Consider the following 26,207-nt stretch of genomic DNA (forward strand, 5'->3'; position numbering starts at 1 on the left):
TTGTAATTGTAATTACTTGCCTATTAACATACATTTTAATGAATACTAAAAAAAGTGCTTATTATACGTCTTATTAATAATGTGTAATATAACTACTTTGTAACTTATTAATCACCTTCTCCTTGCATATATAGAACCTGAATACGTTTTTACACATGATTTATATTTACTGCTTTTGTTAATTACTTGTAAGCGATTGTGGTAACACAAGTACTTCAATGACTTCACTGCGTTAAAAAATGGGTTAAAATGGATTACACGTCTTATTAATAATGTGTCAGCTTTTCATTGAAGATAAAGAAGCTGAATATGTTTACACATACGATTTGTATTCACTGATTTCACTAATTACTTATAAGCGATTGTGGTAAGTACTTGTCTCCAATAACTTCGCTTTGTTAAAATAGTGACTTTTGCTGGTGTAAAAAAAAACATGAAAAATTTTCACCGAAGCAAACTCTTTGATTACATTAAATTTAATGAAAATTTTTCACCTCGAACCACTGTGTCTTAATTCTTTATTAAATGCATTTGCATATTATATTCCCCACCGTATGCTTACATATGTGTGTGAAAATTTGTGTGGTGTTTTAAAGCACAGACTGAGTCTATTGTGTGCATATTACTGCATTGGACTCAGCTGTTTAAAGTTATTTCGTTGCATTCATTCAGTGGGACAAGTTGTTTATATTTGCGTGGAAAATTATAACGGATTTTTGTTTAGTTTATTTGTCGTGTTTTTTTTTAATTTTGTTGTTGGTTCTTTGGTTCGCTTTAGTTTCTTCCATTTATTTCGTTTTCGTACAATTTTCCAGCCAGATTAACATGATTATTTTGAAAGAAGAAACAATGAAAGGGTGTGACACACGCAGAGTGTTTAGTACGAGTATTTCAAGCGCGCCGTTACGGAAGTATTTTAACGCAATTTAGTTTGTCGACACATTTTCGAATTCGTTCGATACGAGATGCAATAGTGTTGTTTGTTTTTCCAAACGTATATAGTAATTATTAAGCTGTGTCTGGTATGCAAATGCGCCAAAATAAATTCTATTTAAGAAATACATACATTTTATTTATACAATCACTGTACAATGACTATAAAATAAATTGGAAAAAAATGCAGCAAAAAATCGTTGTCTATTTTGAAACATCAGCGAAAATAAAAGTCAATTAAGTCATAAAATTCGTTTGCAGTTAAAAACATCAAATAATTAAATAAATATATATATTTATTGATTGCAATATATTTGCTATATTTACCATTTGTTAAATAAATTGTTAAAATTTACAAAAGTAAACAAAAGTGCATAAAACTAAAAATTGCCATATGAAATAAATTCGTTTAATTAATACAAGCCGAAAGTGCAAAAAAAATATATATATATATATTTCTGAACATAAAGATAAGACCATGTTTTAGTGTAAACAATAAATTTATTTTTCTTTTAATAAAGCCAATACAAGCTAAATAAAAAAAACAAATTTCCGGTTAAATTAAACAATATACATACATATTTTTTTCTCGATCATGATTATCGCGATCATTAATCGTTAAAACAATTTTAATTACGTTCTCATAAATCTTATGTTATTGCTTGTATTACAAACGATTGATTGGGATAAAGTGTTTTAAAAATGTTTATATTGGACTCAAATGAGAAAACACAAATTTACCAAAAGTAAAGAGAAAATCAATTAAATAAAATAAAATATTACTGGTTAAAAAAATCTTTTGCAAATAATAAAAAAACAACATATTAAAAAAATTGTTTTCTTTGTACAAAAGAATAAAACACAAACTGTGCAAATTAATGCGTAATCCGGACATACAAAATACATACGAATATATGTATGTATGTGTAGTATACGTTTTTGCTTTTTAATGTTTATATATTTTTTGTGGTCACTGAACGTTTGTCATCAGAAGTTTGTATGAACAAATATTAAAACAAACCCTACGATGAATAATTAAAATTTGTGAAACCTAGTTAAAGATTCAGTTATAGACCCATTTTTATAAAATTTTAAAACGATTTAAGTACATATTAAATTTGTTTATTCCTTGATATAATGGTACTTTGAAGTAAGTTATGATCGTCAGTAATTTGTTAAAGGGGACCTTATATGGGTGGTATGGTAATTATTTGACCGATCCCCATTAAATTTGCCCGACAGATTTCAGTTTCTATAAAACATATATGGTTTACTATATTTTGATATCGACTTTGCGATGTGAGAATTTTAATTTTATATAAAAACAAATACTAAAGTATAGTCGGTTATGGCCGACCATATAATACCCTACACTATGAATTTAAAATTTGTATTTTTCATAAAGAAAATATGTTGAATTTTACCTTAATTCCAAAGTATTTAAGCAATTTATTAATAAAAACCGAAAATTTTCTAAATAGGAGTATAGGTCAAACAATGGTCGGTCCTCGGTAAATTTGGGAAAAGGATATAGTTTTAAATAACAATTAGTTTTCTTCAGTTTCATTGCGATACAAATGGTTAAAAGTCAATTTTACACCTTCAAGATATTTTTTGAAGGCGGCTTTGTAGGGGGGCTAGGGTCCAAAAAGGGGCCGATCATTACGATGTCATTTAAATTATATAAAACTTATTTGTGTCAATTTTTAGAGAGATTTTGACGTAATGAGGGCATAAAAAGTCCAAATCGGGAAGTACGGTTGTATGGGGCAAGGTGAAATAATGGACCGGTTTCAACCATTTTCAATAGGCCAAAAACATGTTCAGTCCAAATTTTATAAAATTATCTTCAAAATTGAGACCTGTACCTTGCGCACAAGATTTACATTGACAGGCCGCCAGCCGGAGAGATGGGCGGACATGTCTTAATCGACTCAAAAAATTATTCTGAATCGATCGGTATACTTTACCGGGTATTGGACCAATAGTTTTGTGTGTTACAAACATCAGCAGAAACGTATAATACCCTCCCCACTATAGTGGTATAGGGTTAGGTTAGGTTCAGCAGACTGAATACTTAGGCAAGTATAACTTTACTTGGGTCTAAATGAGGTCCCCTTGTAGGAAAGGGAAGAAAACAAGATACGGAAAGGAGATAGGAGCGATAGATACAGTAGTGGGTAGTATTTAAGAACTGAAATATAAAAAGAATAAAAACAGATAGTAACAAGCCTGAAACGAGAAGTGAGGATCATAGTGGTGTAGGGTATAAAAAGAAATTTTTTGTATGGATCTGGTCAAATCAATATACAAAATTTTGAATCTTTTTTTTACATTAAATATGTCATATAAAAAAAGCTTTTCAAAAAGTACAAATTCTTTATAAACCTTCGTAGAACTTGTTTAAGATAACTTAGAAATAAAAAACGTCCTTTTTCCAATTTTTTTTTAAACTTATACACAGAAAATATTATCGGTAGTTCATTTTCAATTAACAAACAAATTCTCTTTCTTTAATTTTTATTTAAACAACTTTTTATTTTTCTTAATTATTTTGTTGTTTTAAAACTAAAATTTGATTAAATTTTTAATTGATTTAAGTGATTTTTCAATTCATTAAAAATATTTTCCTGACAACTTTTCTATTTTAGTTTTTATTTTATAATATTTTATTTTAATTTCTTATGCTAGGTATATATCGAGTTAATGAAATTTATGAAACATTTTATATCTTCAAATGTGACAATAAAGTAATATTTTTTGTAAATGCTGAACGCATTGTTAAAGGTAAAGTATTCCTTTAAAATGTAAGTATTAACATGACTGTATCTAATGTTCTCCCCCAAACAGTTTAACAGTTAAAAGTGCAAAATTTGTTTGATACAATAATTTTTAATTGAATTAATTGGACTTATTTTAAGTTTTGAAACTTATTTTAAGTTTTTTCTGTGTATACATATAACTTTTGACTCAGTCCCTATTATTATATAATTCTATTTTTTAATAAACACAAAAATTTACGACCTGAGTATAATTCATATCTAGCAAACCATTTGAAATTTTGATTTAGTTTTAGAGGAAAAGTAGATCTTGCTATAAAGTACATATAAAATCAAAACAATTTTATATTCATTTTGACATTTCACTGCTTTTATTAACGACACCTGTACGTATACGTGTTACCGAATTATTGGTATAACAAATATTAAGTATACGCCTAGTGTAGAGATTCATTCGAAAGTTAAACAAGTAAGAAATTATAGTCCGGCTATGCCGACAATATAATACCCTACACATGTTACAAAAAGAAAAATGTAATTTAGTTTTAATAATAAAACATTTAAGCTGAATTGTACCTTGCTTCAGATATACTTAAGCCATTGATTGTTGAATAAAATTGTGGAAATTTAGGTTAAATTTTTAAAGGGGACTTTTTATAGGCTAGTATAGAATTTGCAGTATATTAAACATAATTAGCCCTATTCGGGAGTACATATTTTGGGGAGTAACTGAAATAATAGATCAATCTTAACCATTTTCAATAGGCTTTGTCCATGTATACAATAGAAGAATTGAATTACCTTCAAAATTGCGACCTGTACTTTGATTACAAGGTTTACATGTACGGATGGACAGACGGACAGGCATAGCTAAATTGACTCAGTAAATGATTCTGAGCCGATTGGTATACTTTAAGGTACATATAAGACAAATATTTTTGTGCGTAATAAAAATCAGCACAAACCCAATATATCCTCCCCACTAAAATGGTGTAGGGTAAAAAATCGAAATTTTTATAGTTTTTGCGATTTTGACCTTGAAGATGAAATGTGTGATTATAAGTGTTAATAATTATGACAAGAGATACAAGATCCTAACGGTTTGCAAAATTCGAACTTGAAAAAATGATCACTATTTTGTAAAATTTATATCGAGTTTCCAAACCTTTGGGTGCCTATAAATATTAACGTCAGAACAAAAAGAGGAACGAAAAATTGTGTCTTAGAATAATATATATTCACTTTCGGCGAGAGCATCAGCAATTTTTATTTTGGTGCCAACCTAATGTACTTACATGTACATATGAATGTATGTATTTAGTATATATTTGTATAATATAGGTCAGTCGTGATTAATAAATAATTTGTTATTGTATTTAAATTAAAAATATTTTTGTAAAAATTTATCTACACATGAACAAGCCTATATATACACTTCTAAAATATATGCATATGTACTTCTATTTGCTTTACAATTTTACAACAAATAAAGTAGAAAAATTAACATGTGTGCATTTTCACACTCTTAAACAGTTCTCAAATAAAATAAATAAATAAATACATATTAATACACACACATATATATGCATTTCTAATATATATATATGTATATTTCTTAACTGATTATACTTAATTAAAACAAATACCAAAATCAGATTTAAAATAAATTTGTTTAAATAAAAAAACAACTGAAAAAATTATAAATAAACAAACACCTCGAAGATTATGTGATTTCTTTTGAAAGAAATAAATTTAACAATGACGTATTAGATTAAATGAATATGTATGTTTTTACCCCATAAGGGTTAAACACCCCCAATAATAGATTAATTATTCACAAACACAACAAGAAAAGCAAAAGTGTTTTTTTTTACGCCGGTTGTTGCTGACTTTCGTTTTTAAAGAAAGCTACATTTCAATTAAATAAAACAAAAGAAATCATTTTTTAAATATTTATGTACATGTTTATTTTTCCTTTAATGCACCATCGAATGTCTTCATTAAGAAATCAAATTGATGAAAATGAAAGAAATAAAATATTGGCATATTTGAAAGTTTATAAACGGTTGTAGGAAATATCGATCTTAATAATGACAGGGGTCAATTCTGTTCAAATAAAAAAATATATATTTATATTTTATTATTTATTAAATCTATACATGTATGTGTTTAACAGTAGCAGCGTGCGTGTAAATTTTTACATTTATTTATTTTTATTTAGTATTAAATTTTGAAGTAAAGCTACAGCAGAAGTACTAATATTACGATATTTTTAAAGTTATTACTAACGAGCAAGTCCCCGGGGCCGTATCCTAGTTATTCTGGTTATAGTTTCTCTTAAGTTGAGGGAAAGGTAGATTGTCCGCAACCTGGAAATATTGTACTTATATATAAAAAATAATTTTAACACTTATTTTTATACCCATCATCAAAAAAATCGCGGGTATATTGATTATGTCATTCCGTTTGTAACATATCGAAGTATTGGTCATAGACCCATCGAAGTATATATATTCTGGGTCCGCATTTAATTCTAAGACGATCTTGCCATGTCCTTCCGTCTGTCTGTTGAAATCACGATAGGGACCACAAGGGAGAACAGTTGAAATTTCGCATAAATATTCTCTATTGCCAAGGTTTGTTTGGTATTGAAAATGGGCAATATCGGTCCACTTTTCTGGATACCCTCCATACAAGTGGACCTAAAAAAACAGCTTTAACAAGCATCACTGCTATAAAAGCACGAGTATAGCGATAATGATTCGGTATAAGTAAGTTTCTTACTAACCAAAACCTCTCTACCAAAGTCGCATTCGGAAAATAACCAGAACGCTCATTTCTGTCTTAAAAATAAGAATATAGCAATGAAATTTGATACGCATAAGTTCATTGCGAGCCAAAAGGTTTCTGTCAAATTTTATGTAAATCGTTCAATAATTTACCCTATCCCTATATGAGATCTCCTTCAGAAAATGACTTTAGCACTCATTACTGGATTAAAAAATCGAGTATAGCGATAAAATTCGGTACAAGTAAGTTTCTTATGAATCAACCCATAAAATGACTCTAATGCTCATTACTGACTCAAAAATACGAATATAGTGAAGAAATTCGACACAAATAAATTTTATACGAGCCAAAAACTTTCTACCAAATTTAGTGAAGATTGGTCCATAATTGACCCTACCGCCTACAAAAAAATTACTTTAACGCACATCACTGGCTAAAAAATACAAATATAGAAATACAATTTTACACTATTAAGTTCTTCGCGAACCAAAGTCTATTTACCAACATTTATGTGGATAGGTCCATAATTGACCGTATCCCCCCTATTTGGTCGCCTTCAAGAAATGGTTCTAACTCTCATTACTGGCTTAAAAATACGACTAAAGCGATGATATGCGACGTACGTAAGTTTCTTACGAGCCAAAACCTCTGTACCAATTTTTTGACGCATATAAAGGTTCTCTTCAAAAAATTACTCATACGCTCACGGTTTAAAAATTTACCAAAAATATTTTGTTGTAAAAAATAATTTTTTTGTTATTTCAAAACACTTAGTACATAATTGACTTAAGCCATATTCCAAATATCACCCTGATATTTATAGGTGAGCATTGCTTTTACGGTATATGTTAGACGTTTTGATGTTGGTTATATGAGATTCGGCACAGCCGAATATAGCACTCTCTCTTGTTGGGTTTATAACGCTATCATATGTGTGAAATTCGTCATAAATCAATTTTATTGAAAACAAAATATTAATACCAATATTTATGTAGATTGGTGAATAACTTGCCGATAAGACCTTTTAGTGACTGAGTTCTTGAAATGTATTAAAAATAATTATTAAGAATTACGTAAAGGAAACTGAGTTTGTGAACGTACGTCGGAGAATAAGAACTTCATTAATGACTATTAAAAAAATTTTGTTTCAACCAACAAACATTTTCACCCTCCACCAACTGCTTTTATTTTATTACTTTTCTAATTGATCAAATATTTGTAGAAACGAGTTTTCTCACAGTTAAAGCGTTTTTAAGGGCTGGACCAATCGTAAAAGATTCTTTAAGCTAAATTTCTGTACATAAAATCCATATTTCAGTAAAATTTTGTATTTATATCGTAATTTAGTAACATGTTATGAACCGATCGTGAAAAAAGTCTTGAATTTTTTTTTTTGTTGTATACAAAACAAATATTTGTGCCAAATTTTTTATCAATGAATCTAAGTGATTTTCTGGACCTAGTATGAGACCAAACAGCTTAGGACAACAATAAATATTTTCTGTGAATTTGCTTGATGTTCTTGGCTTAGTTTTACATTGAGCGTGTTTTAGGCAGACAGACGGACATAGCTTAATCGACTAAGAATTTCATAAGGACCAAGAATATATATACTTTTTTGGGTCTCAGATGAATATTTCTTGGTGTTACACACGGAATGACAAAGTTATATATACCCTCTATCACCACTGATTGTGGTGAAGGGTATAAAAATGCACAACAGTCCCAATAGTGGCCATTACAATATCGATAAATGCTCTTATACACATAAATGGAAGTAAAAATTTTAACAATACAATTCTAAAACATCCAAATAATTATAATATTGAAAGTAGCAATTTCTTAGTACCATATATTTTTAAAATCCATCTGTAATTGATTGATCGTCAATAAATTGTTTTGGATCAAATTCTATGATAATAAAGAAATAGCAATATTAAATATAGCGCGTTCGTAAAATCATTTGTTAGCTTATGTAAGTGCACTTGTTATGTAGGGAGTGGTCACAAAAGGCAAACAACATAAAATTTTAACTTTTATGCTAATTTTCATACAACCCACTTTTAAACATACATACATTCATATGTAGGTACTTGTACTAAAATCATGTATGAAAACAGAAAGAATCTTCTATAATCTTTAAATGTACTATTAATATTAGGGTTGTTCTTAAAAATACCTTTCTTGACAAAAAAAAAAAAAAAAAACTATTTTTAAACGATATAAACTGATTAAGAAATTAATAAGTAAGAATATCTGAAATTTTAAGAACATATTTTTTATCTTACAATGCAAACTTTAACATTATTTCATAAATACTTAATTCTACCTCTATCAGTGGCGGATACTAAAGAATAAAACTGGATCCAACCAAAAACAAAAATTAATTCTTAAGAGCACGTCTAATGCACATACTAACTAAACAATATAAACAATACTAACCAACAGACGGCAATATCATCGTCATGAACAATTGTTGCTTGTTTCTTTTTTATTTCCGTTGAACAGTTTTTTTTTTCTAGTATTTCACTGTAATACTTGTACGATACACACAAATAACAAACAACAAATCAATCGATAGGAATTATCGAAATCGTTCGCAATTTTTTTTTGTTTGTATTTTTTTTACTATTTGGTTTATTTGTGAAAATTGTATTTCCATTTTAATTTCTAAAAGAGTCTATCGTGTTGAAAATAAAAAAAAAATCATCATAATTCAGTACATTATTGTGCACGAAACACACACGTAAATTAACTGAAAATATAAACGGCGCGGCATTAAATAACATTATATTGATGTGTTTCAGTGAAAACAATGAAAAAAGCCAAAAAATTAACAGTGATTGTATGAAAAAAAATTAAAACATTTTACAAAGTTATCAACACAATTTACAAAAAATAGTCAAACTTGTATTTATTAAAAGGGTATAAATAAAAATATTAAATCAAAACACATTGTTTTCTCGTTTCTGTGAAATATTTTGTTGAATTAAAGCAAAAAAAAATTAATAATAAAAAATATATATACGTATGTATACACATACATATACACAATTTTTATAATTGCATTATATAGAAAATAAAAAAAAATATATCTGTATAAAAATACCATGTCATGTATTGGTTGGATGGTTTTACATTTGATGACAATTTAATCAATAATTCATTTTTGAGCGCAGACAGCAATGGAGAATTAAGTGACAATAATCATCGTTTATCAAAGGCCTCCTCATCAAACAATTTTAGATCATCAAATCGTAAGGCACAACATCTTAGAGGATTAGCGGTCACAACAAAAGCAAGTAAGTTTGCATAATTAAATATTATTTAAAATTAAAATATTTATTCATTTATTTATTTATTTTCTTTATATTTTATAATAAAAAATATATATTTATTTTACTGTTATTTTTTTTTTGTTTGCGAGCATTAAATTATAAATTACTTTGTGTTTTCTAAAATTAATTATCAACAAGTATTCCAATTTGTATAAATATTTGAGTTAATAATAAACAAATGTAATTTGTTTTATGAAATCTAGAAATCTATTTATTTATCGCGTAAAATAAATGAAAAATTTCGCAATAAAATCAAGTATGTACATGAATTATTATTGCTGCAAATAATGTGCCTACTTTTCCATTTCAAATAAACTTAAATTATTATATATCATTATAAATAGAACATTTGATATAATGACACTACTTTTTATACCCTACACCACCACATTTATAAAACTAAAAAAGTCAATGTTTATTGTTTAAACTACTAAGAATGTGTTAGCGCTAGACAGGTTTCAAAAAAGTTCATAATTAAAAACAAGTATGAATTTATAGTCGGACATTGCCGACCATATGATACCCTACACCAGTCAGTATGTTAAAATTTTTATTTTTTTATTTTTTTTTTTTTTAAATAAAGCATTTAATTTGTTTTATTGTGGAATATTTTTACTTATTGTTGACAAAAAAGAGATTTTCTATAAAGGACTCATAGGGAAGAAGAGGTAAATATGGGCCTATCATTATAAATTTTGTTGGATGAATTTAAGTCTGCTTCAAAGTCATTTATGTAGATTTTAATCGTTTTATAAGTAATTAGAAGTTAATTTTGACCTTCAAGTCATTTTCTGAAGGGGAGTCTGTATGGGGGCTAGGGTCAAATGAGGCCCGATCACAATAAAAATTAGTATTGACATTATAAAACATTTAACGTACTTATGAGCCTAAAGGCCCGATTCGGGGGGTACGGTTGTATGGGGGCTAGAAGGAATAATGGACCGATTTCAACCATTTTCAATAGTGATCGCCCCTGTACCAAAAAAAGAGTATGTGCCAAATTTCATAAAATTATCTTGAAAATTGCGACCTGTAGCGTGCGCACAAGGTTTACTTGGACACACAGACAGACAGACGGACGGTCGGACAGACGGACATAGCTAAATCAACTCAGAAAGTAATTTTGAGGCGATTGGTATACTTTAAGATGGGTCTACCAATTTTTGTAATGATTGGGCTTCATTTGACCGTAGCCCCCATAGAAACTCCCCTTCAGAAAATGACTTCAAGGTCAAAATTCACTTACAAACACTAAAAACACTTTTAAATTCTACATAAATAACTTTGAAGTAGACTAAACTTCCCTACCAATATTTATGAGGACAGGGCCATATTTTCCCCTACTCCCCTTTAAGCCCTCTTGTAAAAAATCTCCTTTTTTGTCAAAAATAAGTAAAAATATTCCGGAATAAAGTTTAAAATCAAATGCTTTATTTTTTAAATAATCCATATGATACCCTACACCGACTAAACATATAATACCCTTCATCTGTATATAAATGAAATGTGATTTAGTTTTCATAAAAAAGCATTTAAGTTGAATTGTACCTTGCCTCAGATATACTTAAACCATTTATTGCTTAATAAAACTGTGAATATTTAAGGAAAATATTGATGGAGGCATTTTATAGGCGCTAAGGTTAAATGAGGCCCTATAATTATAAATTTCATGAGTCATCAAGGCTACTGTACCATAGAAGATCAAATTTCATTGAATTATCTGCAAACTTGCGACCTGTAGTTTGATTACAAGGTTTACAAGCCATATTCGGGGGTACACTTGTATGGAGACCAGGTGAATTAGTGGACCGATCTTTACCATTTTCAATAGGCTTCGTCCCTAGAGCAATAAAATAGCATGTGTCAAATTTCATTTAATTATCTTCAAAATTGCGACATGTAGTTTGATTGCAAGGTTAACATGGACGGACAGACAGAAAGGCGGACGGACGGACATAGCTAAATCGACTCAGGATTCTGAGCCAATTGGTATACTTTAAGGTGAGTATTGGATATTATTTTGCATTACAAACATCAGCACAAACCCAATATACCCTCCCCACTAAATTGATGTAGTGTATAAATATTATTTTTTAAGTTCATTTGTGTTAATGGGGAAGGGGAAGGTATATTGGGTTTGTGCTGATATTTTTTTCTAAAGCACAAAATATTGGTACTATACACACCTTTCAGTATACTAATCGGCTCATAATTTTCTGAGTCGATTTAGCTATGTCCGTCCGTCTGCCCGTCTGCCCGTTCATATAAACCTTGTAATCAAACTATAGAACGCAACTTTGAAGATAATTCAATCAAATTTGGTACATGATCTTCTATTGTCCCGGGGACAAGATATAACTCAACTTAAATGCTTTATTATTAATACTAAATCACATTTTATTCATATACAGGTGTAGGGTATGATATTTTGCTAATTATTATTAGTAAGTAATAGCAATTACAAATTATTGTAATTGATTATTGGTCAAATACAAGAAATTGTAATTAAAAAAGAAATCAAATTCAATTACTAGTAGTTGTAATTGATAATTGCTCAATTACAGATTACGAGTAATTGTAATTAAAAATTTAATGAATAACTAATCGTAACTCAAGAAGCCTTCAATGTACCCGAGCAATGTCCCGTTTAAATATCGCTGTATAATATCACAAAAATATGAATATTTACTCAAGCAGACATAAAGCTTTTTCCGAAAACTATTATATTATTATCAATATTGTGAAAAAGTTATTAATATTTTTATAAAAAATATTGTATCAATTAACAAAACAGTAAAACACTACATTTTTTGTTGAAACCAAAATTTTACGAGTTTGAACATTATTTTAGTGCTGATAAAACTGCTCTTTTACCTCCATTATTCCCTCTATAGCTAAAAGCTATAATTACACACAGAGTCAATCATTATTAAATTTCCTTTAAATTACAGTAATTTCTTTCTTGTACCAAAATCTACATTTAAAATGCAAAATACACAAAAATTATTTTAATCTAGCCAAAATTAATTTTGGTCAACCTCTCTCTCTATCAATCGTTTAACCATAAATCATTATAAAATCGAATTTGATTATCCTGCGGTTACGAAAATGTTTTCCTTTTCATGTTGTGCCAAATGATATTATTGTTGATGTTATTCGAATGCATTCGATTTTTTGACAACATATTTAATTGAATTGTAATTGTTGTTTAAACAAATCAAATACTTGTTGAAAATAAATTGTTAGTTAGCTAATATTTGTCAGTTAAAAATAACAACTACATAAACGATTAATTCTATTTATTGTTTATGTATGTCTGTATGTAGTGTATGTGTAACAACTATTTGTAGATATGATGTAGAAGTACATACATTTATTTTAAGTTTACGTAAAATAACAGTAAAGTAAATATTTATTTAACACATCTGATTAATTAAACAAATATCATGTTTTGTCAATAAACAATACAATCGATTTTAAACATTAATTGTTGCATTGAAACAGAAAGGATACAAATAGAATTTAATGTATAATGATTTTTTATTTTAATTTAAGAACAAGTTAAAAATTGTAGTCGGCAGTGACCGACCAAATGTTACCTTACACTAAATACTAATTTCAAGTGCGATTCATTTTCAATAATTATGAATTTTTGTTGAATTTTACTTTAGTTCTAAATTTCTTAGAGAAGAACTGATTTACTAAAAGAAGACATAAAATTTGTTTGGTAGATTCATATTATTGCAAGTTGTAGCATGCACACAAGGTGTACACCAACAAAAAGACGGACGGACATAGTTTATTCGGATCAGAACCTACTTGTATACGTGAAAACAAACATTGTTACAAACATTTTGTATAGGAGCTAGGGTCAAATGAGACATGATCATTACGATTAAAAGCTGAAATAATAATTAAAAGGTGAAATAATTGACCTATTTCATCCATTTCAAATTTCATCAAATTACCTTAAAAATGTAGCTATATATATTAGTTGGTATACTTTAGGTCATATTGCCCCATTGCGGAATGACAGGTATCATGAAACAAGACCAATTAATACCCCGACAAAAAAGGCATAACCAACATTAAACCCTCTTGATGCCGGTATCATCGAAGATCATGTGCTACATTTGGTTGAATTATCTCAAAAATTGCGACCAGTAGTTTCATTATAAGGTTTACAAGTCCTATTCGGGGGCTCAGTTGTATGGATTATTTTATTATTAGTATTTTCTCTGTTTTCTCCTTGGGACAATATAAGATCATGTACCAAATTTCATCGAATTATCATCAAAATTTCGACCTGTGGTTTGCTCTCTCCCTGGGACAATATAAGATCATGTACCAAATTTCATCGAATTATTTTCAAAATGTGGTTGATTACAAGGTTTACATGGACGGACAGACACATACAGACAGACTGACGGACATAGCTAAATCGTCTCAGAAAATTATTCTAAGTCGATTAATTTAAGGTGCGAATAGGACCAATATTATTGTGCATTACAAACATCAGCACAAACCCATATACAACTCAAAATCTGTCTCGTTTATCAGGTGCAAATATCCGATGGTACATTACACACCAAATCATATCTTTATATTATCAGGAACAAACAAATCGATATGGTAATAATATTCAATATAAATAAATAGCATGAAAACTTTTATTACTCTAGCAAAACAACTCACTATCTAGGACTGTTTTCAAAACTACAATAAATACAAATAAATACTGACTACCATATAAATTATTAATATTTTATTGAATTGAAGTTGTTATTTCATTAGTTTCGCAATTAAATCTCAACAAACATGTATTATTAATTAACCATTTTGATCTTAATTAAGCTTTGTTTTCACTATTTACATAGTTTATTAATAACAATTCTCCTTAAAAATATTTTATCATTACCAGTCATTCCATAAATGTTTAAATTAAAATATAAAATATTCATTTGCACAAAACCACATTCATAAAATTATAAATTACCATAATTGCAGATATGATTAAAGATAAATAAAAAACAACTTATGTTGGCTAATTGACAAAACATTATAAGAGCAATTGAAAATGTTATTAAAAAAAATTTAATTAAACTTTAAACAATTTCAATTGTGGCAGCAAAATGTTCAATTTAAAAGTTTATTTGCTAATAAAAAACATTTTCAGCCAAAACAAGAAAGGTTTCATATTATTTTGTGGGTTTATGTCTTAACTATTCTATAGCTGCTGTTTTTGTGGAGCAAAAACAAAACTGAACTATTTTTTTTTCAACACGTTTTTGCTTTATGATATTTTAATTAATTAAAAACATGTTTGTTATAAATAAATATATATTTTTTCTAACCACAAAACATTGCTAAACAATAATAAGCACTAATAAACAATTTTTCTGCCGTTTTTTTTGTTTTTTTTTTTTTTGTTGAAGCAACAACACCCAGAAATATAAAACATTATTATTATTAGAAGCATAAAAAACAATTGTGTTTTAGACAACAAAGTAATAAACTACAAATACATGAAGAAATTATTTTTTATTTCTAGAATACAAAAAAAAAAGTTTAACAACACATTGTTACGTGTGTATTTTTTGTTGTACAACATTAAATTCTTTTAAAAATTGAATTTAATTTGTATTTATTAGAGAAAAAAGCAAATAAAAAACAAAATGAATACCAATTATATTTGCTACTTAGAAATGTTTTATGGTGTACTGTTAAATTTAAGAGGATATGGTTCGAATACAGCTTTATTATGTCACTATACGAAAAAACTTTGTATAATCGAATATAACATATAAGAAGTAGAAAAAGTAAATTCGGAATGATGTATGACAAATGTAGTATGTTGAAAATAGACCTTAAGTCTTAAATTTCACCTTTTTCCACCCCTTGGTTACGCGCCAGTTATAGAGAGTATATATACGTTAAACATTCCATATGTAACACCAATATTCCGGGTCCCTATCAATTTCTCTCTTTACTTTATCCATGTCCGTCTGTCCTTTTGACAGTGTAAAACGTGCTCACAATAAAACAAAGACATATAATTTTAATAGCGATTCGACTCAGAATACCTTTTGAGTAGATTTAGCTTTGTCCGTATCTCTGTGTGTCAATGCAAAGCATGAGCGTAAACTCTTCTTGGCTCAAGAATAAAGCCTATTGAAAATTGTTAAAATCGGTCTAGTATTTGGTTTAATATTTATGCTTTTTTCCTTTCCCACCTTTAAACCGTGTGCCGTAAAAGGATGATATTTGAAATTTGATTTAAGGTAGTTATAGATCGAGATATTTTGAACTAACAAAATATAAATTAAAAAATATATATATTTTGTTAAATTTTCTGAAGAGTCAATTATGAATGGATACTCATAAGATTTTGTACATAGATTTTGTTTTATACAGAACTTGTTTCTGTTAAATTTCATCGCTATTCTTTATATAACCAAAGCTATTTTCTGACGGAAACCTTTTATAGCGGCTGGGGTCATTAAATTCCGAAGGAAGAATTACAGATGTTCCTAAGTATTAGCTTTTTATTACTATGTTCATCGCTGTACTAATAATTTTCTGAATCCTCCTCATCAAATTTTCTAAAGAGGACCTTATATGAGGGGTACGATTAATTATCACAATTTTTTGTATACCGATTTAGGTTCATATAAAACTTGTTTTCATTGAATGTCATCACTGTACTATCATTTTTATACCCACCATCAAAAAAGATGGGGGGTATATTGATTTTGTCATTCCGTGTGTAACACATCGAAATATTGCTCTAAGACTCCATAAAGTATATATACTGGGACCTAGTAAGATTCTAAGACTATCTAGCCATGTCCGTCTGTCTGTTGTTGGCACGATAGCGTCCACAAAATAAGAGATATTGAGATGAAATTTTCCCAAAATATATTTTATTGATCAGAAATGTTTGGTATTGACCCTTTCCCCTATAAAAGGCCCCCTTTAGAAAACGACTTTTACGTTAATTATGGGCATAAAAATACGAATATAGCGAAGAAATTTGACATAAGTATGTATCTTAGGAAATAAAACCTTTCCACCAAATTTTATGTTGATCGGTCTATAATTGACCCTACCCCCCATATAAGGTCCCCTCCATAAAAATACTTTAACGCTCATTACTGGCTTAAAAATACAAGTATAGCGATGAAATTTCACAGAAGTAAGTTTTCACAAGCCAAACTCTCTTTACCAAATTTTAGGGGGAACAGGCCTTAATTGACCCTACCCCCAACATGAGGTCCCTGTCAGAAAAATACTTTAAGGCCCATTGCTGACTTAAAAATACGACTATAGTAGTAAAATTCGACTCAATTAAATTACTTGCCAGTCAAAAACTCTTAACTTAATTTTATGTGGATCGAGCCTTAATTGACCTACCCCCATATACTGTTCCTATCAAAAAATTAATTACTGGGCTAAAAAACGAGTAAAGCGATGCAATTCAATATAAACCTGACCTGTAGGAACTAAGATCGTTCTACAAAATTTTACGGAGACCGGTCTATAATTGACGCTACCCCCATATAAGGCCCATTCAGAAAATGACATTAAAGCTCAGTACTGGCTTAAACATACTAGTAGATTTATGAAATTCGACATAAACTAGTTTTGTGTAGGCTAATATATCTATCTCTTCTATAGGAACCGAAATCAATTTTTATGAGGATCAGAACATAATTACACCACCCCATATAAATTCCGCCCCAGAAAATAACGCGAAAAATACAAATACCGTAATGCAATTCGACTTAAAACAATTTTGACTTAAAATCTCTCTACCATATTTTTTGACTTTAATGATCCTTAATGGCTTCAAAATACAAGTAGATCGATGATATTTTAAACAAATAAGGAACTGAAATCTTCCTACAGACTTTTATGAGAACTGATCCATATATGTATGTATATATACCCCTACTCCCTATAAAAATTAGTACTGTCAATAGTAAAACCCCCATTAATTGACATCTTTCAAAAGTTACTCTGATGTTCTCATTAATATCGATATATAATTATAAAATATTCAAAATATCAAAGTTTATTTATATATCAGTGATTTGATGGTGGGTATAAAAGATTCGGCATAGCCGAATATAACACTCTTACTTGTTATAACAGAAATTAGCATTGATTTTTTGAAAGGGACATAATATGGCCGGTTGGGTCAATTATGGATCAATCCCCACAAAGATTGGCTCGCATAAAATTCATGAGTGTCTGATTTCGTCACTTTATTCATATTTTTAATAAATACTAGCCGATCCTGAAGAAAATTGGTAGAAAGGTTTTGTATCGTAACAAACTTAGTGTCGCATTTCTTCGCTTTACTCGTATTTTGTAATAAATATGAAACCAATTTATGACGAATTTGGTCCCTATGATTTCAACAGATAAACGGACAGACGGACAGACATAGCTAAATCATCTTAGAATTTAATATGGACGCAGAATATATATACTTTTAGGCCTTTTACAAAAATGGACATAATCCGGAAATTTATACGACAGAAAAACTAATTTTCGACTCACCCTTTTATTCACTGTTGTTTAACGACCAAGATTAATAGACAAAATATTTATGCTAGTTGTAAATTTTGTTGGAAGGCATACAATATGTGGCAAAAAGTTTTTTTCACAAATAAATAATTGAAAAAAAGTTTATTTTGTATAGTTTCTTAAATACAGACCCCTTATATTTTGTATATTCGTCAAATATAAAAAATCAATATTATTTTGAAAGCATGTAATTTGTAGCTGTTTATGAGTATTAAAAATTTATTGTAGATTTGCGGCACCAGTTCTCTATTACATAGCATCATAAAAAAATGCATTTCTTATTTATATTTATTTGTTTTTTCTATCATTATCACATTTTTGAAAAACATTAATTTGTCTAATTTGTTTTACTCATCCACCCACTAAATGTAATTAAAATTTTTTCATCATAGAAATTCTGGAAAAAATGCGTAAATAACATGAAAAAAATGTATATTCATAAAAAATTATACATGCCAACATGAAATTTTGTTTTTGGATTTTTTTGAAAAAAAAAATTTGCGGTCACAGACTTTAAGAAACTAAAATGATACACATCAACATTAGAAGAGTGATTTGTTAAAAAAAAGAAAAGAGATTTTTTTTTATTTGCTATGGATTGACTGTCTGACACCTCCATGGCAGAGGCATAATTATACAAATATATATATATTTACGTTTATATTTAGTTTGTTTGAAGTGCCTTTAATACAAAATTGATGAGCCATAAAAAACAGATGATAAGGGGATGAAGAAAGTACACTGCCAAAATAATTTTGTGGATTTGTTCAAAAAAAAAAAGAAAAAAAATTGTTGCTAAATTTTATGTTTTTGACATTTTCAGAACATAAAGAACACAACCTCGTATTATGAAAAAAAATATTAAAACTGTTCCTAGCGCTTAAAATTTCTAAAAAATCAATATTTATTTTTAACAATACTTAGTTCATTTTTAAAAATACATATTTAAAGATAAAAATATCTGTAAATACATTTCAAACCTACTTAAGAATATATTTAAGAAATCTTAAATCTTATTAATGTTCCACTAATGTTTATCACACCACTTGTTGGCCGCAGAAATATGTATACAAAACGCTTCGTGCTACAGTTTAATGAAGCAAAATATATTTCAATATTTATGTGTCTAAACTGAGTTGGGTATTCACTCTTTGTTTTTTTTGCTCTTTTGTGTCTAAACAAATTTTTATTGTTGACTTTAATTTTTAGAGCAAATTATAAACGGTGTTTGTTAGTTTTTTGCAATCTAACATTGTTATAGGTATATTAATTTTTTCGAAAATTTTGTAAGAGTACATACTACAAAACTATAGGGCACTTGAGTTGATTTAAAAGAGTCAGTTCCTATTTCATATGATCTTCTGCTTTGACGTTGATTTCGTTAATTTCTTCTGCTTTGACTTTACTTCTTATTAATATTACTTAGGTTGACATAATGAGTCCTTTGTTTATGTCATTCAAGCCCGCTTGATTTCGACAATTTCGAAGCATTGTGAATTTACACGTAAAATTAAACATGCAGTATCTTGATGAAATAGTACACAGAGGGAAAAAATACATTTTAAAATTATACAAAATTGATATAAAATTTTCTTCAAAGTGTTTATAATTTTTTAGTAACATCCGTTGTCGAAGTATGTATGGATAGTTGTCGAAGCAACAATAATAATATAAAAGTACACAATGTTATATAAAAAATAATAATAAAACCTGTCAAATCGTTGTCAAATTATCGATCTACAACAACATATTTTTCGGAGTTACAACACTATGTTGTCAAACAGAACTCCCCCGGGGGTATGTTACCTTAATTATTGCAATCCATTCCGAAGGAAAGAGCTAACATTACCTCTAGTCTGCTTGGACTATAAACTGGTGATGGTCAACAGTGCTAATAATATATCAAGTCTACTCGAACTATAAACTGGTAATGATCAAATGTATCCTCAGTATCTTCTTGGGACGATTTAACATGGGGTCGAATCAGTGAACTACATTATCTGGTACCATGCCCACAGGGTCTTTACTGTGTTACCGTTATTGGAGAATTGCTTTCGGGAGCACGTCGTAGCTCTGTTGTAAACCTAAATTCGCGGGAAGAGAATGTCTGTTAAATGGCTGGTGCACAGTAATGTATATAATTCGGAATAAGTTTGATGTTGCCGAGACAACAGATAACCCACAGAGAAGTGACTAAGCGTTGGATATGAGATGGTGTGAAGTGTGGATGAAAGGAGCCTTATACAAGTGATACCATTACATTTTCCTTCTATGTTAAGGAAATGCTTTGTTCATCCCAGATTAACCACAGTTTGTTCTCTGAGAGTAAGAGCAAAATCCTTGGCATATTTTAATGATTCACGTTTTTATCTACCGAATAAGTAATCAATAAAGCTCACCCTGTTCACGTAAGCATTTCAACATCTCCAACTAAATCCAAAGGATCAAAGGATTGAAACAAAGCGTAATCTAAATGTCAACCATGCCTTGCATGACATGATGTGCAATGACAACGATGAGTTTAAATTATAAATTTTATTAATATTTCTTTTCTAAATGACAACGGACTGTATAAATTTTAGTACTTTTCTACACATTACACAAGTTATTGGAGTTTACTTAAAAATTCCAAATTAAACATTATTTTATAATCTTAATAAAATTAAGTAACTCAACAGTCGCCATTTACCGTCTCGAATTTTCCGGCTCACATGTTGTTTACTTGTTTAGTTTGGTCAACAGCAACAAGAATATTTTTTTCCTACATACATAAAACTGTGGCAACACAAATTTTCTTTTTTAGATGCGTAACGTCTGCGTTTATAGTAGTGTTGGCTAAGAATAAAAAAATATATTTACATATAAAATTAAGAAAAAACAAACAAGATTTTTTTAAGAAAAAAAGAAACATTTTGTTAGAATTTGTATCTCCCCAAAAAAAAAAAAACGCATTCAAACCAAAGAGTTTTTTTCGTCGGCGTGCAGTAGTGTCTTAGTCGCGTGCGTGTTGTGTTAGAAAATTTTTTGATTTAAACGAAACGAAAAAATTTAAATAGAAATATATATAAAAGATTAAAATTACCATAGAATTGTTTGTGTGTGCTGTGTTAATTATTCTTAGAGAAAATATAAATATAAAAAAAATAAATTGTTTTATTTCAATTTTTATTTTTAACAATGTATTTATGAATTTAGTTTGTATAAACAAACTAGTGCGGCGTTCTTTTTTACGACTTTCTTCCCTTGTGGGGAAATTTAACGAAAACAAAATATATATATGAAAACGATTTTAAGCAAACTTAAATGAATCTAACTTCCCTATGAGTTCATTTTACGATTCTGAGTAAGTTTTTATGGTTTAATATACAAATATAAAAATTATTTATGGGATAACAAAAAATCCAAATATTTACCATTACAGAATTGAAAAAATTATACATTTAGTTGTTATATTAGATCATTTGGTATAAATACAAATTTTTAACTAATTTTACTTAATCTGGTTAATGTTTAAATCTAGTGCTTGTTAAAACATTTTTTTTAATTTGATTTTGTATTTGTATGATAGAGAATTATTTTGTGTGATAGAGAATTATCTCTCATGCAAAATAAAAACCACTTCTTCAACTATTTTATTTATTAAAGTTCAACCTAGTTGAACATTTATTTTTGAGATAAAAAGTAAATTTTCTTAAAGAGATTTCAAATGAGACTATCAGGAAATATGAACCAATGTTATATCGATTATTATTTATACACATTTTTGTATGCAGAATAAGTGTTTAAATATTAATTTTCCTTTTCTGAAGAGTGATATGTAATGGGCGCTAGGATTAAATGAAGCCCGTACAAAATTCGACATGGTCATCAAGTTTATTGAAACTTAGTTCAGATGATTTTTTCAACGTACTAATATATTCGAAATAGTTATGACTTAAAAAGCCCTATTCAAGGAGTTTAGTTATATGGAGACTAAGTGATATACATACCTAATAAAACGTATTTTAAACATTTTCAATAGACTAAGTACAATATTTGATAACAATCTTTACATGAATATACGAACTAATGTCGAAGTTCGTTACGTGAACACCTGCCGTGCAATTTTCTTAAGTACTTAAGCTATCCAAACTCTGACTATTGCTAACCTGTTGCTTAACTTACAAAAACATCACTTCCGTTTAGAACCACATATGGAAAGCCCTCTGTTGAGTCGGCAACATCACCTAGAGACATAACCGGTATACTGACGTAGTAGTAGTACGAATCTATTAAATAAATATAGTATGAAGAGAGTTTTCTCTGAATATATCTGGACATGAAAAAAATCAATGGTAACGCTTGTTAACGCACCATTAAATCGTATACAGTCAATGGAATGCTCTCCTAAAAATATTAGATTGATATTATTATCAGATTTTGTCTTGTAAGAAACTTAACTCTGTGTATTGAATTTTATAACTATACTCGCATTTTTAAGCTAGTATTGTGCTTAAAATTCAATATCTGAAGGGCCCTTATATGGGGTTAGGGTCAATTAGGACCGATCTTGTTAAAATTTAGTAAAGAAGTTTTGGTTCATATAAAACTTATTTATGCCGAATTTCATGGCTACACTCTTATTATTAAGAAAGTAATGAGCATCAAAGTCATTTTCTTAAGGGTACATTATTTGGGGAGTAGTGTCAATTATAGACCGATTCTCAATAAATTTTGTATATAATACCAACCATCAAATCGTATGCATTCAATGGAATGCTCCCCTATAAATATTAGGTTGATATTATTATACCCTACACAACTATAGTGGGGAGGTTATGAAACGTTCGTGCTGATGTTTGTAACACACAAAAATATTGGTCCAATACCCATCTTAAAGTATACCGATTGATTCATAATCATTTTTTGAGTCGATTAAGACATGTCCGTCCGTCTGTCCGGTTGGCTGTCCATTAAAGTTGTGTACAAGATTCGTCCCTGTGCCAAAAAACATACTTGGTAGAAATTTCATCAAATTATATCGAAAATTGCGGCCTGTACCTTGCGCACAAGGTTTACATGGACAGCCAGCCAGACGGACATGTCTTAATCGACTCAAAAAATTCTGATTCTGAATCGATCGGTATACTTTAAGGTGGGTATTGGACCAATATTATTGTGTGTTACAAACATCAGCACAAACGTATAATACCCTCCCCACTGTAGTGGTGTAGGATATAGATATATTCTTTTACCAATTTTACCAAGGATCGGCCCATATTTGACCTATATAAAGCCTCATTAAGAAAAAAATTTTTTTTATCAATAAATTGCTTCAACACTTTGGAATTAAGGTAAAATTCAACATAAAAGTTTCTTTATGAAAAATAGAAATTTTAAAAATACAGTCATGGTGTAGGGTATTGTATGGTCGGCCATGCCCGCCTATGCTTTCTACTTGTTATAAGATTTTGACTTAAGTAACTTATCGAATTTTATAGATATACTCGGATTTTTAAACCAGTAATGTGCTTTAAATTTAATTTCTGAAGGGGGTCCTAAAAAAATTTCATAGACGAATTTTTGGGGCAGCTTGTATGGGGGCTATTCGAAATCGTGGATCGATTATATAAGGAATATGTGTGGAAAGTTGTAGCATTCTAGCACTTTTCGTTTGAACCCTATCGTGCTTTCAACAGACAGAAGGACGAACAGACGCACATGGCTAGATCGAACTAGAATTTAATAAGAAATTTAAAATTTTGTTTGACACGAATATATATACTTTTCTGGGAACCAGAATATACATACAATATTACGATGTGTTACAAAGTGACAAAATCAATACACCCCCTAGATATAAAAATACCCTGGAGGACAAAATTAAAAAAAGCGAAAATTCGTGTTTTTTCAGATCTTTAATATTTCTAATTTAATATGATTTTGTTTAGCTCAATCTTAGGAAAAAATATATTCTGCTCTATGGGTTTAATGTTTGTTATCCTATATTCTTTGCGTTGAATTAAATATATTATTTTTTTGTATAATATTTTGTAATAATATTTTTTTGCTCATTTGAATTTTTGTACAAGATGTAACCACAATTTCTTAATTTTTGCAAAATTTAAATACAGTTTAAAACTCGTCGCTATAGAAATAAATTAAGAGCATAGGTTTTGAATATTATAAATTAAATTACATACTTAGAAGCAGGAGTGTTTTTTATCTGCATATTTTTTTTTTAAAGAAAATTTTAGTTTTCGAATATCTTTAGTGTTTAGGATCAGTATATTTCAAGTGGTATGACTGCTAAAAATCAATAAGGTGACCACCACGAGAGCAGGACGAACAATAAGACTTTTCAGATTAAATAAGTCTGATGTTAGATTGAAATACTTGTAGAGCATGCGGAGAAAATGGTTAAATTCTTCAATACTTTTTTCTGCAAAATTTAAGAGAAATATAAGCTCTGAATAAAAAAATATACGTTTGTCTCTCACGCTAATTGGCATAAACTTCCATAAAATGTTCAAAATAAATGTGCAGACATTATCCCACTAAGTAACTAGAAATCTCCTTAGGAAATAGTCAAAACTTTTTGGGAAAAAAAGATCAACAAAAACGTCTATTTAAAAAAAATTTAAAATTAATTGACAAATATTGAAAAATTCTAAATGACCCATTTAAAATATTGGAAACATTGAACCAATAGGCAAAAAGTTAAACTCATTTAAATCAAATGTCCATCATTGATCCCCTCTAAGTTCGCCAGTTCTTGACCGGTCTTATAATAACATTTTTGATATCTACTATGAGATACTACCAGAGTAGGCCTACCACATAATCCTGTAGAATCTCCCCACCAAAAAATCTTTAAATGATGGTAATGAGTAATCTAGGTAATGTAGTTATTTAAAACATTACCTGGTAATGAGTTGTTGTTATCGCTAACATAATTTATTTTGTTTTGAATGAGATTTGTATGCCAATTATCTATAGAATCAGTCCAATTATCTAAATCATTTATTCAACTTTTGTGGTTCGTATCATAGTTGATATGAGTGTATTTTTCTTCAAACGTTGTTTTGTACTTTTTTGTAAAACTTTTTAAAAAAGTTCTATAGAATAACTAACTGAGTAAGAGTAAAGTCCAATAAATACAAAATGTGTAACCAGTTATTTTTTAACCTCGTCGAAAAAAACAATTAGTTATTTCACATTGCCTAAATATTACTTGCCTGCTTACCGAGTAAGTAAAATTTTTCTTGTGTCAGTCGAAATTTGTATTTACGGCATTTCTATGAAAATACTATGGCTGATGATGTGCTAGTGTCATATTTAATCTGTAATATTAAGGGACTTGACCTTTTTTCAAATGGGTATACATATGTTGTTGAAATAGTTTAATACTCCTGCAATATTCTTATAGTTAAGGAGATTACAATATATTTATATATTTTGTTCATAAAAATATAACAAGACACAAATGAACTCAACAAATTACTTTTCATTTATCTTTCAAATAAATACCTTAAATACTTTTCAAAAGAAAAACTTATCATTAATGACTACTTAAAAGAACATTTTAAAAACTGTCAACATTTTAAAGATTTTTTCTTTTTCTAAAAAAAAAATACAAAACGAAAATCCAAGCAAAACATGATATTTGAATTTAAACTATAAGAAACGTAAATAAATAAATAGTACACAAGTGTTGAATTAAGAAAATAAACAAATAAATGAAAAATCTAAAGAAAATATAAACAAAACAAACAAAATAAAGATACAAAAAAAT

General features: G+C 28.7%; 1 protein-coding gene across 12 annotated transcripts in view; it reads left to right on the forward strand.

Moving 5' to 3' along the window:
* The first annotated feature begins 657 nt into the window (after positions 1-657).
* LOC111690868 (mucin-5AC) overlaps positions 658-26,207 on the forward strand; it is a 57,798-nt gene continuing 32,248 nt past the window's right edge. For 2 of the 12 annotated variants that reach the window (XM_046948660.1, XM_046948662.1), the window contains exon 1: positions 21,406-21,776. Coding sequence is in view for 7 of the 12 variants with exons in the window: in XM_046948653.1 (XP_046804609.1) it covers positions 9,619-9,805 (187 nt within the window). In the remaining 5 variants the exon portion in view is untranslated. Of the gene's footprint in view, positions 1,023-8,757; positions 9,806-21,405; positions 21,777-26,207 lie in introns of those variants that run through there. The other 10 variants (XM_046948653.1, XM_046948654.1, XM_046948655.1 and 7 more) reach the window with 10 other exon arrangements.

Source organism: Lucilia cuprina, chromosome 4 (genome assembly GCF_022045245.1).
Source record: "Lucilia cuprina isolate Lc7/37 chromosome 4, ASM2204524v1, whole genome shotgun sequence".
Taxonomy (NCBI): domain Eukaryota; kingdom Metazoa; phylum Arthropoda; class Insecta; order Diptera; family Calliphoridae; genus Lucilia; species Lucilia cuprina.